Source organism: Furipterus horrens, unplaced genomic scaffold (genome assembly GCF_987537825.1).
Source record: "Furipterus horrens unplaced genomic scaffold, mFurHor1.1.pri manual_scaffold_13, whole genome shotgun sequence".
Lineage (NCBI taxonomy): Eukaryota > Metazoa > Chordata > Mammalia > Chiroptera > Furipteridae > Furipterus > Furipterus horrens.
In genome coordinates this window covers 1,866,261-1,881,256 of record NW_028327183.1, presented here as the reverse complement: position 1 = coordinate 1,881,256, position 14,996 = coordinate 1,866,261, and the positions used below count along the sequence as shown (strand labels likewise).

The window sequence follows — 14,996 nt, the reverse complement described above, 5'->3', positions numbered from 1 at the left end:
CCCTCCTCGTCTGCGGAGCGGGCTGGCGGCGTTCCCGGCCTCCCAGGGCGGCGGTCGCAGGCGGAGAGCGCGCAGGCCAAGCGCGCGGGGTGCCGGGCGCACAGCACTCAGCAGACGTCCGCCATTGCTGGAGGCCACCGCGCCTTTGATCGATGAGTGCGGGCAAAACGCCCCTTGGTGACCTGAAAGGGACACTTCTGAAAACGCCGTGTGCGCCTGCGCGTGGGCGGTCAGAGGCTCGGCGCCCCCGGGCCGGCGCACGGGCATCGCCGCGGAAGGTGGCGGGAGGCGCGGGGGCGGCAGGAGAAGCCTGCGTGCTGTGTGCTGGGCCCTCCCCGCCACCCCGCTGCCAGGCGCGGCTCGTCAGCTTTTCGGAAATCACCCCCACTGACCCAGTTCCACTTCGTCCAAGTTCGTTCCCGTAAACCTGGACGGCAACGGTCCGCCTGTCCAGCAGGTGGCGCCCGGGCGCTGTCACCGGCGTGGACGCGGGCCGGAGAGGGTGGGGCTCGAGCGCGTGGGCGCCACGCAAGCCTTCCCTCGTTCCCTCGATTGGTCCGTGCGCCGCGGCCCCCTGTCCAATCAGGAGCGCCTACGTCATCACGTTACCGGCCTGGGCGGTGCCCGCGGAAATTTGAAATGGCTGACGGGTGGTTGGCGGCTGTCGGGCTGGGGTCCGAGGCGATGGAGCCGCAGCCCGAGCGCACGGCCTGGGCGGCCGAGGAGGAGCCGGCGCCCCTGGAGAAAGGTGAGCGCCCGCCGCCGGCCCGAGGAGCCGCTGGGGCGGCAGGCCGTGTCCGCGGCCCGCCGAGGGCGCCTTCCGGTCGGCCGATGGCGGCGGCGGGCGCGCCCCGGCTTGGTCTCCGAGGATCGGGCGGGTGGGCCAGGCCAGCCTCCCCGCGCTGCGTGTGTGCGTGGGCTCCCCGGGCTGCGGGCGCGCGTGTCTGCGTGACCGCCCAGCCCCGTCCTCTGCCGGAGCTCCCCGAGCAGCGAGGGCAGGCGACACGCCCGGAGTCCGGGGGCAGCAGACAGCCCGGTCTCTGCTCAGCCCTGAGTCCTGCCCGGGCGGCTCCCGCGTCTCTTCTCCCGGCGTTGGGACTCGCCCGCTTTCCGTGGCGCTCTCCGCGGCGCTGCGCAGCGGACAGAGCCGGGGCGGGGGGACGCGTAGGCGACTACGGGCGCAGTCCCTTGGCCCCGCGGTCCCCCGAGGGCTGACACCCCGTGGGGGGAGGGGCCCTTCGGAGCGGCTGCAAAGAGCTGCGCTGGAGACGGGTGTTCCTCCCTCGCTGTGTTGACACGCACCACGCAAGACTTGCCGCCGTAGCCGCGCGTACGTGTGCCCGGGGGTCCACCCCCGGAGCTCTTCAGTCTAAGCCTGACCGCCCTGCGGGCGCACCGGCGGCTTACGGAGAGCAGCCTCGCGGGGCGTCTGATCGTCGCCCCTGACGGGCCACCAGCATCGCCCCTTCCGCCTGCGTGCGTTTGACCAAGTCCCTCATGCCGGGAAGTCCCCGTGGTTTCCTTCTGTGACCGGCTGTGTCAGTCGGCACGGTGTCCTCGAGGGTCACCCGCGCCGAAGCCGATTGCAGAACTGCCTTCCCGTTGTGTGGACGGACCACGGGTCGTGTGTCCGCCTGTCTGCCTCCGGACACTGGCGGCCTCCGCGGTTGGCTGCGGTGCTAACGTCCCTGTAGCGGGTGCGCACGTGTCTCTGTGAGATGCCGCTTTCAGTTCTTATGGGGACAGAACCCAGGAGTGGGATTGCTGGCTCCTGTGGCAGCTGTATTTTGTGAGTTTCTTTTCTCTTTTTTTAAAGATTTTATTTATTTATCTTTAGAGAGAGGGGAAGGGGGGGAGAAAGAGAGCGAGAGGAACATCCATGTGTGGCTGCGTCTCGCTGATCCCCAACCGGGGGCCTGGCCCACAACCCAGCCATGTGACCTGACTGGGAATCGAACCGGCGACCCTTTGGTTCCCAGGCCGGTGCTCAGTCCACTGAGCCGCCCCAGCCAGGGCTGGACTTGAGTTCCTGAGGAAGCTCCGCACTGCTCCCCACAGGGCTGCCCCGCCTGCCGTGCCCACCAGGAGTGCACGGGCGTCCCGTGTCTACATCCCCTCCCGCACTCGGTTGTCACAGCTGGTCCTTGTGGGTGTCCTCTGAGCCCGTGCGCTTTGGCCATCGGTGGGAGCGGGTCGGTCCCGTGGCCTCAACAGGGACCGAGAGGCTGATGGAAGTGGGGGAGCAGAACGGTGTGGAGGGGGGGGGGCCGTCTCTGGAACCGTCTCAGAGCCCCCGGAACCAGCTGGCCGGGTCCTGCCTCGGGCTCGCTGCCCACAGCCCAGCGGGGGTGACCAGCGTTCCCCACTCTCCTCCGACGAAGCCACAGAGTGAGCGAGGAGGGGCCTGGTGGCTGGCAAAGCAGGCCCGATGCGCATTGGGCCCTCGCCCCCGCCATGTGCGGGGGCGCCGTTGGCAGACGCGTTGTAGAAAATAACGGGCACTGTGGCTCGTTTGAGAGCGAGCACAGGAAGCCCGCGGCTGACCCGAGGCCGCTCTAGAGTTGCTTTGGGCAGAAGGGACCAAGGCTGGCCCGTGGCCCGTGGCTGGCGGCCGTGAGGATCATCGCTGTCCAGGGCAGGGAGCCGGCCCCTGAGCCCCGGGCAGCCCCGCTCTGCGCCCGGGGAATCCTCGGAACCACTCCGCTCACGCACCCGCGTTCTTACGGTGCGCGGGACGCTGGCGTTGAGTGAGCTGCCCGCTTCTGGCGGCGGCGGTGGGGAGCGGGGGTGTCATTCCAAGCCCGTGTCTGTGTGTCCTCGGGGTTTCTGAGCGAGGCCCGAGCGTCCCGCTGGGCGGCTGGCTGACTCTGGTGGCGGTTTCAGGTTTGTTCCAAGACGGGGATTCGTGCAGCGGCTGCAGCAGCGACGGGCAGCCAGGGTCCCGGCTGCCCAGCTTCGTGCTGCGAGGGAAGACGCCCTTCCCGGAACTGTTCCAGACCGGCCACCTGCTGTTCTACGAGCGGTTCGCGGCCTACCAGGATTACATTTTAGGTGAGCGCCGCTCTCCCCTCTCGCCTGCAAGGGCGCGGTCCTTCCTCGCCCCCCGGGCCGCCGCTGTTGGTTCCGGGCAAGGGGGAGCAGAGGGGCTCCCCGCGGCCCCCACTGAGCTGGATTTGTCCGCAGCCGACTGCAAGGCCTCCGAGGTGCGGGAGTTCACGGCCGAGTTCCTGGAGAAGGTCCTTGAGCCGTCCGGATGGCAGGCGGTCTGGCACACCGACATGCTCAAGGTGCTGGTGGAGGTAAGGTCAATCCCGTGGCGCCGTCATCGGCCCCGCGCCGAGAGCGCTTTCCTTTCTTTAAAGTTCGTGAGCTGATTGGAAATAGCGGCTTTTTCACATGGAATTGCCAGGGAGTGTGAAGTGTTCCGCACATTTAAAGACACCCGAGGAGGGGCTGCCGGGGAGTCGGGGTGGCTTTCGTTCCCATGTCCTTTGACGCTGGGGCCTGGAGTGGGGAGGGTGCGCCCTAGTCATCAGGTCAGTGGAGTTCCAGTTAATTTTTTTACCTTAGTGGCAGCCTATTTAAGAGCTCAAGCCAAACAGGCATCTTAAAAACTCGCCTGGCCTCTGCCTCACAGACCGCGGCCCGGGCTGAGGCTCTTGCTACCGCGGCACAGAGGCACGGAGAGGAGAGCAGCCTCCGTTTTCGCCGGGCCGGGCCTCTCACGTGGAGCCCGCGCTCGACGGTAGCTGCGGGCGCTCAGCGTTCGCTGGCTGGGCCACGGAGAAGCCCCGTTACCCCGAGCTGTCGGGCCGGGCGTGTCGTTGGTCACGGCGCAGGCCCGTGGGTGGGGCCGTCCCGCCTGCAGCGACCGCAGGCAGGCAGCGGGCCGCCACTTCCTTGTGACTCCCCGGTTCTGGGTTGTGCTGCTGTGGCCGCAGCTCTGGCCTGCAGGTTAGGTGGGGAGGGCCCCCCCGCCCCGACCCGCCGTGCCCCCTGCCCCAGCCAGCTCCCCGGAAGCAGCCGCGGTCACTGCTCTAAGGGAGAAGTGCCACTCCTCGGCCCGAAGCCCCCGGCCCCGGCTCCCGGCTCCCGCCCGCTGGAGAGCTTGTCCAGCCCGGGCCCCTGCCCGTGCGCTCACGTCCTGGTCCCCCGCCTCGTGCCCTGCCTGTGGGCCCATTGCCCGTCCTCGCTCTTCCGACGGCCGCTCCCGTCCCCGCCTTCCCCTTGCAGCTCCCAGCAGTGGCCCCTGACCTCCCGCCCTGCCGGCGATTCTCTGTCACATGCTTGTCACCATCTTGTCAGTTTACTTGTTCCCTCGAATGTAGGCCCGCCTTGTTCGCCCTCGGGGCTGGGGAGGAGGCTCCCTCTCCCGTCTCAGGTTTAGTGCGGCAGGCTGCGGGGAGTGCCGCTGGGGTGCCCCCTCTCCTTCCGTGTGCTAAGCCCGCCCTTCCCCCGAGGTCACGGACGTGGACTTCGCCGCCCTGAAGGCCGTGGTGCGGCTGGCGGAGCCGCTGCTCTGCGAGTCCCCGGTGAGCGCCTTCACCCCGGAGTGCGTGCGGGAGCTGCTGGGCCTGAAGGCGTGGCGGCTGCCGCTGCCGGAGCTGTGGGTGGCGTTCGACGACTCGGGGGCCCTCGACCAGACGGCTCTGGCCATCGAGCACGTCAGGTAGGCGGCGACTCGGGCTGCGCTGCGCTCGGGTGTGGCCCTTGGCACGCAGACCGTCGCCTCGGTCGCTGCGGTTTTAAAATCCTCAAAGACAGGTGAACCTTTTCTAAAGTAAAGCAGTGTGAAGAGATGCTTAAAGTTCTTGTTTTGAGGTAATTTCGGACATACAGGAAGTTGAGAAAAGTACAGAGAATTCCTGTGTAGCCTTCCCACGGTGTCCCCGTGTGTCAGCAAGAGATGGGGGTTCTGAATCCGGTCCGGGTGCCCAGCCTGCGGGCAGCACCCTCGAGTGGACGAGGAGAGGCAAGCCGTGGGCCCGGCGCCCCTGGCCGGAGAGGAGGCCCTTCCTCGGCCTGCTGTCCCGGCACTGCGGGCTCCCACGCACGCTTTTAAATTCCTTCCAGGTAAACCTTCCGTAAGACAGTTCCACGGACAGCTTCCCACCGTAGGCAAGAACGTTTGCCCTGACCTGGTCAGCCTTAGGCCGCGCCATGACTTCTCCAGAACCGGCTTCTGTCCAGAACCAAAACCAGTCCCTTGTGTCTCACTTAAAAACTGCGTTAGTTGAAGTGTTGGAGGGGACTGGGGACCAGGGAGCGGAGCTCTGCGTGGAAGCTGGTGCAAAGCCGCGTGTCTGGGATTAGTGACGTCACCCTCCGTGTCGGGGAGTTGTGATGTCACCCTTCGGGGACGAGCCTGCTGAACTTGCCCTGCGTTTGTAGGGCTCCGCCTCTGGCCAGTGCCCGGGGAGGCCGAGTCAGGAGGGTCCATTCGGTCACTCATCCCTGGGTCCCGACTGAGCGTGAGGCTCCCATTGGGTCCCCGGCCAGGGAGCAGGGGACACTGAGGGCGGCAGTCAGTGCAGTGAAGGTCACCAGGCCCCGTCTGGCTCTTCTGCGGTTGTTTCCTGAGGAAGTGGCCGCCCCCCCAGCAAATGGCCCTCCTGCCCCCTCACGGGAAGTCAGTGACCAGCGCCGAGAGGAGGGAAGTCCTGTGGACAGCGCCCAGAGCCAGTTCAGAACAGGGCCTCTGTGACGCGCGGCCACGCGGGCGGCAAAGCCCGGTCCCGCCGCAGCGAATGCACTGTTTTGGTTCTCCCCTCGCGCCCGCCCGCCACACCCTCACGCCTCGAGCCAGGGAGGACTGAATGGCACTAATTTCTGTTCCAGGTTTTTCTACCAGCACATCTGGAGGAGTTGGGATGAAGAAGAGGAGGATGAGTATGACTATTTTGTCAGATGCGTGGAGCCGCGCCTGAGACTGTGAGTGTCGCTCGTGGCCTTGCCCACGCGGCAGAAACAGCCCCTGTGGTCCGCCTTGGCCGGAGCGGTGTGTGCGCTCCAGGCGCCCAGCAGGGACAGGCCGCCGGCGCGCACGGTCCTCGACAGAGACCGGCCAGTGGCGTTTGCAGTCTGGGTCTGGAAGCAGGGAGCTCACCAAGTTTGGTGACGCCTGAGTCACCAGCTCAGGGGCTTGTAAACCTGAGTTAAACTTGAGCTCATGTGTTAAAAAATCTTTGTTAAACTCAAAGGCAATTATTGGAAAAACAGTGACTTAAATGAATTACATAGGACGTCCTTGCACAGTTTACTTTAAAGTTTGCACAGGAGAGCACCCCCAGTGGACTTGCCTGGGATGAAGCGTCAGGTCCCTGTCCCCACAGTGTAGCTGACGTGGGGACAGAGTATGGGACAGCTCGTGGTAGTGAGCCTGCATGGCCGAAGTCCCTAAACACCTTCTTCTGTGTTATCATACTTGGTAGGAAAGCCCCTCCATATACAAGGACCCCCCCATTCCCCACCATTCAGGCGGAGAAGAAAATTTCTTCTTGAATAATGGTGACATGAACTTTCAGTGTTTCTATAGCACAAATGCTTGGATCTAAGGAAAGGAAGCAACTTCTCAAAAGGAGAAAAGTTGGGGAGCTCCCTGAAGTGGTGCGGTAACTCCCCACAGCTCAGAGTGCCCCGCACACCTAGGCCGCTGCGGGCACCCCCGCCCCCCCACCGGGTGTAGGGGACCGTGTCCGCGGGCACAGGGTTCAGGCCGCCGTTCAACTTTCAGGCACTACGATATCCTCGAGGACTGCGTGCCTTCGGGGCTGGTGGCCGACTACCGCAGCCTGCTATCGCAGTGCGAGGACATCTACAGAAGCTTCCTGAACCTGAGAAGCAGCCTGTCGGCCTGCGACTCGGACACGGAGCGGGAGAGCGTGTCCATGGTGGAGGGGCTGCAGCTGTACTCGGAGATGGAGCAGCTGAAGCAGAAGCTGAAGCTCATCGAGAGCCCGCTGCTGAGGTGCGCGCCCACCCCGCGCACACACCTGCCCGCCCGCCCCGCGCGCCCACCGCCCGCCCGCCCGCCCTCCTGCGAACGTACCTGCCCGCCCGCGGCGTCCTGCTGAGCCGCGGGGCACTGAGCGCGCGCGGCCCTGTTTGCTTTCTTCAAGGTACGTGTTCGGGTACCAGAAGAATTCTAACATCCAGGCCAAGGGCGCCCGCCCAGACGGCCACAAGGTCACCCACGTGGTCGCCTCCCCGATGACGACGGGGCTGCTGCAGTCGCTGCTCAGGGACAGGCTCGGCCCGCAGCCGGGTCAGGAAGACACGGAAGTCCAGGTGAGAGGGGCGCGCCTGCTCGCGCGGCTCCCTCCTCTGTCGTCCGGGGCGGGCGCCCTGAATTCCGCGGCGCGTAGCAGGGCCTCCCGGAGCCGGCTCTCTGTGGCGCAGGAGCGACGGCCCTGCCTGGGGTCACACCGGCCCCTCGCAGGTGGCCTTGGGCGCAGGGCGGCAGCGCGGTGCTCCTCGGAGGCGTGGGGCGCCTGGAGGTGGCCCGGGGGCAGCGTGGCGTTGCCGTCCTCTAGTTCCACAGGGACCCGCTGTCGGCCCTCGGCGCCTGCTACGCGGGCGACACCGTGATCGTCTGTCCCGGCCACTACGTGGTGCACGGCGCCTTCGCCCTCGCGGACTCCTTGGAGCTGGAAGGTGAGTGTCGCAGACCACGGCGCCCTGCCGCGGCCCCGCAGGGTGGGCTTCGGAGACCGGACCGCCGGTCTCGTCGGTGCTCCCGGGGTAAGGACGGCTGTGGCCCGTCCGGCCGCGCACAGGTCGCGCACACTGGCGGCATCGGGCGCTGGCGCGGACACTGTGGGGCGAGCAGCGTGGGCGCCTCCCTGCGGCGCTGTGCGGCCCTGCGCGACCCTGCGCGGGCTGTGGGGGGCGGGGCGGGGCGGGGCCGTCAGGAGCGTGCGACCTGATCGTGCGTGGTTTAAGGAAAGGAGACCTCGTTTCTAGAATAAAAAGATACCCCCAGCAATATATTCTAAAAATACTCTTACTTAATGGTTATTCTTATTTTGTAAATGTTGTGACTATATCAGTGCCTTTTTTAAAAATTTAAGTTATTTTTGTGAAATTGAACCAAAAGCCTTAATTTTTTAAGAGCTTGCTGAATGTCACAAATTCTCCCCTTTGGATCTTAACCAGAGTGTACTTTTGAGAACATTAATGTTGAAGGATTCTATTAGAAATAACTTTTTAGAGGTTACAGCCTTCTTGTGCGTTTAGAATGATTCCTAAACCCAGGTTCCTTGGCCGTCTTTCCCTCCGTCCGTTTATTTCCATAATGTGTCCGGTTTAGACGCACCTGCTCCACTATTTACCGGAAGAGCTTCAAGTTGGCAATCAAGCTGTAATGCCAAAAATTGTCACACGTGCTGGGCCCCGTGCAGCGGCTCCGAGCTGCGTCAGCTGCGTCCTTTATTTTGTCAAAACTCCTCCATGCGAATGAGGCCGCATTCACTTCCTGCTGTTCCCTCGCACGCCACTGCCCCCCTTGTTTGTTTATGTGCGTGTTTTTTATTCTCTCGTCTCCGGAGTTTCATATGTCGCAGAGGTGTGTGTATAAAGAACAGATCTGCAGGACCGGCCACTGCCATAGAAACACTTTGTTGTTTGGTGTGGGGGAAATAGCACTGACATTCCAGCCATATGGCGAACAGGAGTTCTTCCTAGGTCGGCGAGGACATGATAACGTGATGGCCAAGGGTCACCAGTGCCCGTGACAGCGGCGCATTTGCTCACAGGGCATCTCTGAGAGTCTGGGCTGGCGGTGGTGGCCCTGGCGTGAGAAGGGAGCGGGGTGGAGCTGACCTGCCGGCCGGCCTGCAGGGGACCCTGGGGACCAGGAGCCGGTGTCCTGGGTGCGGGGTTGCAGCGCCTAGGCTCGGGCTCCTCCTTGCTTAGAGCTTCCGTTCACTGGGGTGACAGTTCTGTAGTTGACACTGCTAAGAAGGCGTGACTTATGTGTCCCAGAATCTCAGTTTTTTCCTCAATATGGCACTTCAAAAATCACTTTTAATTTTTCTGAGAATAAAAGACAATGGCTATTGTGGAAAATGCGCCACTTAGAGGCAGACGCATGAGTGAGAAAGAAATCGCTCACGACGCAGCCCCCAAAGTCGCCATGGGCGGCGCTCCGCGGGGGGCGCCCGGCCTTTCCTGTCACCCCGAAGGCCGGCCTGTGCCCTGCAGCGGGCGGGGGTAGGGCGGGGGGTGTGTGTGCTGGGCGGTTAGTGTGGTCGCTGCTTTCCCTCCGGTAGGGCGAGGTGGTCTTCATGCCGCGGGGCCCTTCGTGCGGCTTCGTCTGCAGGGTCCTGTTGGGGAGGAGAGTCAGGCTGGGCCTCAGGCTTCTGACGCCCCGAGCTCCGCGAGCGCATGCAGAGGCCCGGCCACATTACTCGTTTGATTAAGATATTTGTGGGGATCCGGTGTTTTTCACCGGCTAACAAGGCAGACCTGTTTTTCCAGTAGCTAAAAGTGTTTCAAGTCAGTTGGTCAAATATTAAGTCAGTCTGTGTAAGAGAATATGAAAATTAGATAAACTTGAAAAATGCTCTGGCTTTCTGAACCCTAATTTATATTAAAATAGTAGAATCTTAGAGTTGGGGAAAAAAACTTCTAAGTGGGAAATGCTTTAAAGCGCCGGGGCCCAGCTGTGAGCACCTTGGACGATGACGATGATGGCTTTTTAACAGCAGGTTTGTAAGTGGACTTGGTGCTGAGCTGGTCCGAGGTGGGTTTTTGGGTGGTATCCCTGAAATCGAGCAAACCGAGGCTTACTATTAAAAGTTGTGTGCTCTGGTTCAAATTGAACACGCCACGTGGGGCGAGAGTCAGGTTTTATCTCAGCGCAGCTGGCTCGGTGGGTCTCGGGCGTTGTTGCGAGTTCCCTGACGGGGACACCGTGGCGGTTTGGGTTTAGGCGTCTCCCGCGCCTGTCTGAGGCGGCCCGGCCCTCTCTCCCAGGGTACGGCCTCCCCGATGACATCGTGATCGAGAAGAGGGGCAAGGGGGACACCTTCGTGGACTGTACGGGCGCGGACGTCAGAATCTCCAACATAAAGTTTATTCAGCATGACGCCGTCGAGGGGATCTTGGGTGAGTAGCCGCAGACTTCGCGCGTGGTCGGTTCCTGGCTTTGGAGGACACGTGACTCCCCTGGAAGAGACAAGTTAGTGAAAGACCGCTCTGGGGTGCGTGGGAGGCTGACTAAACACTGGTGTGCACAGTGTGACGACTGGGAAGCTGATGCCCAAGGGAAAGGTAGTTCAGCCTGTTTTGGAAGTTGGTTTGTAAAGCAACTGCTTTCTGTGAGATCGTTTTTTTCTTCTAGAACATTCCGAGGTCGTTGTCTGTGCTCTTGGGTCGGTTTTAGCCCTAGACCCAAACCAGCCGCCTCCCCGGGACCCACGTCCCCTTCCTGGGGCTGCGCCTCCTTTTCTCTGGCCCCTGCACGCGCACCCAGGAGAGGGATGTCGGATACCCTGTTTTTGTGTAATGAAAAGTGCTCTTTAACGTGACTTTTCTTTTCTGAGGTCAGGTGGTTCTTTTTCAAGCGTGCTGCTTTTAGATCTGAGACACAAGCTGAAAGTAGTCATTGCTTCATATGTTCTGAATTCGTCATTTTATTCTTTTTTAAAGATCTTATTTATTTTTAGAGAAAAGGGAAGGGAGGGAGAAAAGGAGAGGAACATCAATGTGTGGTTGCCTCTCACGTGCCCCCCAGCTGGGGACCTGGCCCGCAACCCAGGCCTGTGCCCCGACTGGGAGTCCAGCCAGGAGCCTTTGGTTCACAGGCCGGTGCTCAATCCACTGAGCCACACCAGCCGGGGCTGAATTTGTAATTTTAGTAACCACGTGTGAGTGGTAGCTGTTGGGACCATGCAGACCACCCAGCGCCGGCCCTGGGCCACTGCCCGCGTGAGCGCCTGACTCCGTGTCTTCCTCGCAGTCATCCACCGGGGCAGGACCACCGTGGAGAACTGCGTGCTGCAGTGCGAGACCACGGGCGTCACTGTGCGCACCTCCGCCGAGTTCCTGATGAAGACCTCGGACTTGTATGGGGCCAAGGTGGGTCGTCTCCGGCCTTTCAGGGGGTCATCGGGCTGAGGCTGTACCTGTGCCACAAGATATGGGGCGAAGGTGGGAATGCGCCCTCCAGCGCTGCCTCTCAGAGACGTCCCAACATTCGGGACGGAGTCAGCCAGACTCAGCGTGTGAGACCCCAGTTTACCGTTGGCAAAGCAGGTTAGGGATGGAGACAGTAACCGCGTGCTTTCTCCGTGATGACAGTCCTGCTTCTTCCTTCCGGTCGGCGTGCCGCTGCGGCTCCTCGTTGAGTGAGGGCGGGGAGGGCGGGTGCACGGGGGGTGCAGCACACTGTCCTCTGACCGGGGGTCCGCTGTGGCTTCCCCGTAGGCGCCGTGTATCCCGTTGAGGAAGCTCTGTTTCTGATTTCTGAGGACTGTTGTGATGTGTGTGTGTTCACGTCTGTCAGCCTCCTGGCATTATCTGATACAGTCACATGGTGCTCGCTGACTGACGGGTGGGCGGGGTCAGAGAACGGAGCGCTGAGACTCCCGCCAGCGCTGTGTGCGCGTCACCCGTGCACACGGGTTTCTGGAGGTGACAGACGACAGCTTGCTGCAAGAGGAGCAAACGGAGTGTCCGTTAGAGAAACGGAGGCCGTGTTCTGTAAAACGCGTTCTGTGTGCACTCTGCGTTTGCGCTGCATGGAAGCCTGAGGTGGGGCCCCGTCGCTGGGAACCAGCCCTCACGGCCCCGCCTTGCGCCCCGCAGGGAGCAGGCGTGGAGATCTACCCCGGGAGCACCTGCGCCCTCAGCGACAGCGGCATCCACCACTGCAAGGAGGGCATCCTCATCAAGGTGGGCGCCCCGTCCCCCACCCCAGGGGCTCGGACGGCTCCTCCCGGGCTGGCTGTGTCTGCTGAACTCCCGGGTCGGGTTCTGGCGCTTTCTGGTTTGGAGAAGCAGGAGCAGGACGTGGATGTTGATGATGGGCGCGCCTGGTGGTCACAGGCGTCCTGCGGGAGCGCTGTGCTGCGGGCGGACGCGCAGGAGTGACAGGGCGCCCGTCCCCCGGCGCTCGGGCCGCGGCCCCATGGCACAAGCACAGCTTCCGGCCGAGTGTTTAGTGTCGTCTGGAGAACTGCGACTTCAAGGCAGGCCGTGGTGGCTGCACGTGACGGCTGTTTCAAGCATCAGTTTTCTTTTTTCCTTTTTCAGTTTTGTTACGTACTGGGGTGGCACTGGCTTATGACATGATGCAGGTTTCGGGTGTACAGCCAGCCCTGTGACTCGCCGTCGGTAACACGTCTGTTTCCAACGCCACAGGACTTCTTAGACGAGCATTACGACCTCCCCAAAATCTCCCTGGTGAACAACGTCGTCCACAACAATGAGGGCTACGGTGTCGTCCTGGTGAAGCCCACGATCCTCTCCGACCTGCAGGAGGGCGCCCCCGACGGCGCTGAAGGTGTGCCGCGCCGGGCCGGGGGGCCTTGGGGCTGTGTCAGCTCTGAGCTCGGGTCCGGGGCCCGAGCCTCCTCCCTCCATGAGAGGCCGGCCTCTGGCTGGGCGTGGAGGCGGGCTGCTTGGCAGAGGGGAGCACGATGGGAACTTGGGGTGACAGGGACTTCCGACGACTCAGGACCTCGCTGTGCGGCCTCCGGGCCCCGCGGTCCCCTCCACACCGCGCTGGGCTTTCTGTGACCGTGCAGAGGAGGGTGCCCGGCCAGAGTCACGGGGCCCCTGCATGGTGTGTGAAAGGCAGAGGCTGCGGGGGGCTGGGTCTCCTGGAGGGGGCCGTGGGGTTTGCCGCTGCTCCTTATCGGCCACACGCAGGCCTCCTGCGGACTGTCCTCGGCGGCAAAGCTGAGCTGCCCCAGTGGGAAGTTCATCACTTTCAGGCCGTGACCCAGATGGCTGTGGGGTCTCAGCCGTAAAGAAGGGCCGAGCTTTCATGTGGGGAGGCCCCTTACCAGGGTCTGCTCCAGCCAGGTCTGCCGGCTCTGTTTTCCCATGCGGGGGGCTCGAGGTCTCACCAGGTGACGTGGAGCTGTCCCCAGGCAGGGCACTCCCCTGAAGGCTCTAGCAGAGGGTCTTCTGGGCTCATTCAAGCCGTGGGCAGAATCCGTGTCCTTGAGGGGCAGGACTGATGTCCCCATGTACTTGCTGGCTGCTGGCGGGGACCCTGTCGGCGCCAGAGGCCAACCTTGGCACTGTCCCGCTGCGGTCCCCATGCTTCCTCTCCATCCGGCCGGAGGGAGCTGCCCGTGCAGGCCCATGTGTGGAAGTCACACCGGCCCCGGGTTCTCTGCTGAGGGCCACGGTGCGTCCCCCTCGGTCACACCTGCTTACCCCTTTGCTGTCTCGCTGTTAGAAGGTGGCCGTGGGGGCCAGCATCCTGGGAGCCACTCAGCTGCTGACACAGTGCTGAGCAGAGGGCGCCGTGTGGGCAGCCTGGTGGGCACAGCCTCCAGGATAAGAGGGCCGCACGCAGCTCAGTCGGTGGTCCTGCCCGAGGGCGGGGGCCTTGCTGCAGGGGTCAGAGCGCGTTTCTTCGTGACACCGACGCCGCTCGTCACTCCCAGTGAGGGGACAGCAGGGTTCCCGAGCAGGAAACACTGGGAAGCTCTAGTCAGCTGTGGAAATGCGGGTTTTATTGGGTCCTTTTGTGTATTTAACGTTGTGTGTTTCTCCAGAAAACAAAGCCCTGAAAACCCAGACGAGCGGAGAGGCCGACTCAGCGGCCAGAGTGGACCTGGAGGAGCTGACAGGGTGTGGGGCCGGAAGGGCAGGGCCCCCGGAGCAGGCCGCAGGCAACTGTGAGATCGTCAGCGAGCTGGTGGCCGCCTGCACCCAGAAAGGCCAGATGGAGAGGCGGAGGCTGAGTGAGCTGGGGATCACGCAGGCCGACGACAACCTGATGTCGCAGGAGATGTTCGTGCACATCGTGGGGAACCAGTTCAGGTGGAATGGGAAGGGCAGCTTTGGCACGTTTCTCTTCTGACCTGACGTCAGCAGAGAGCCGCACGCAGGCTCCTGCGCACGCTGTCTGCCCGAGATCGCTGCCGCCACCGCTACCCGCCACCACCACCATTGTCGCCGCTTCCTGTCCAGGCTCCGTACGTGATCCACTCGGTTGCATTTGAGCGAAGTGCGAATTTCTGCCTGCAGGTGCACATGGGTCATTCCATCTTTATAGAAAGGTGGGAGATCATGGAAATAGGAAACACTTGGGGATTTCGTATCTAGAAAGGCTTGCACGGTTCTCTGATATTGAGCCTAGTAGTAACTTCCCAGGGTGGCTGCACTTTGCTCCAGCGCTTCAGAGAGGCAGAGAACGTCCAGAGCGCAGGACGGGGCACAGACATGCAGCCGGCGGCGTCTTCTGCTTCCAGCGACGGCGGGCCTGGCGTCCCTGGTGCCATGCTTGTCTCGGCAGCTGTTCTGACCGGGCTGTTCCCTGCCTCGCAAGTTCGGCCTGAGGGTCTGCAGGGCCGTGTTTCTGTGTTGAGCGGTGTCACCATGAACACGGAGGAGACGGTGAAGCAGGCTTGCGCAGGAGTGAAGCGTGTTATTCGGGGCCAGTGTGTCCGTGGGCCGTGTCCCTGAGTGTGACAGGCAAACAGCAGGTGCTCCTTGACCGTAACAGTGTTCTGATCAGACCCCTTACCAATGACAGCCTATGCAGACTGTCAGCTCTGTGCTCTTGACGTCACGTGTAGATCCCACCTTTTAAAAATATTTATATTAAAAGAGATTATATGTGACATTAATATGCTTACAGATTAAAATTATGCTGATAAGCTAATAAATAGAATCTTGTTGTGTTTTTCCAAATGCATTATGGGCCAGCGTATCCTTTGAAGTATAAACAATGGTTTGATGACTTTTTGGTGTTTCAGATGATATTAAATTTTCTCCTTAGTGTGGTTGTTCGTTTTTAATTTGAATATAATTCT

The 14,996-nt window shown here is 62.2% G+C and overlaps 1 protein-coding gene across 1 annotated transcript; it reads left to right on the top strand.

Moving 5' to 3' along the window:
* Nucleotides 1–621: 621 nt before the first annotated feature.
* On the top strand, nt 622–14,776 carry SHCBP1 (SHC binding and spindle associated 1). Its single transcript, XM_090260420.1, has 13 exons — nt 622–748; nt 2,884–3,051; nt 3,184–3,299; nt 4,461–4,669; nt 5,839–5,931; nt 6,734–6,967; nt 7,119–7,287; nt 7,533–7,653; nt 9,976–10,107; nt 10,961–11,079; nt 11,809–11,895; nt 12,364–12,505; nt 13,734–14,776. The coding sequence occupies exons 1-13, from the start codon at nt 640–642 to the stop codon at nt 14,039–14,041; spliced, it is 2,007 nt and encodes a 668-aa protein (XP_090116546.1). The 5' UTR covers nt 622–639; the 3' UTR covers nt 14,042–14,776.
* Nucleotides 14,777–14,996: the final 220 nt, after the last annotated feature.

Bases quoted from the DNA above. Each gene is read 5' to 3' on its own strand.
- SHCBP1 (XM_090260420.1), top strand. From the start codon at position 640: ATGGCTGACGGGTGGTTGGCGGCTGTCGGGCTGGGGTCCGAGGCGATG. The intron at 4,670-5,838 runs GTAGGCGGCGAC...TTTCTGTTCCAG, and splicing joins CTGGCCATCGAGCACGTCAG to GTTTTTCTACCAGCACATCT. The intron at 11,080-11,808 runs GTGGGTCGTCTC...TGCGCCCCGCAG, and splicing joins CGGACTTGTATGGGGCCAAG to GGAGCAGGCGTGGAGATCTA.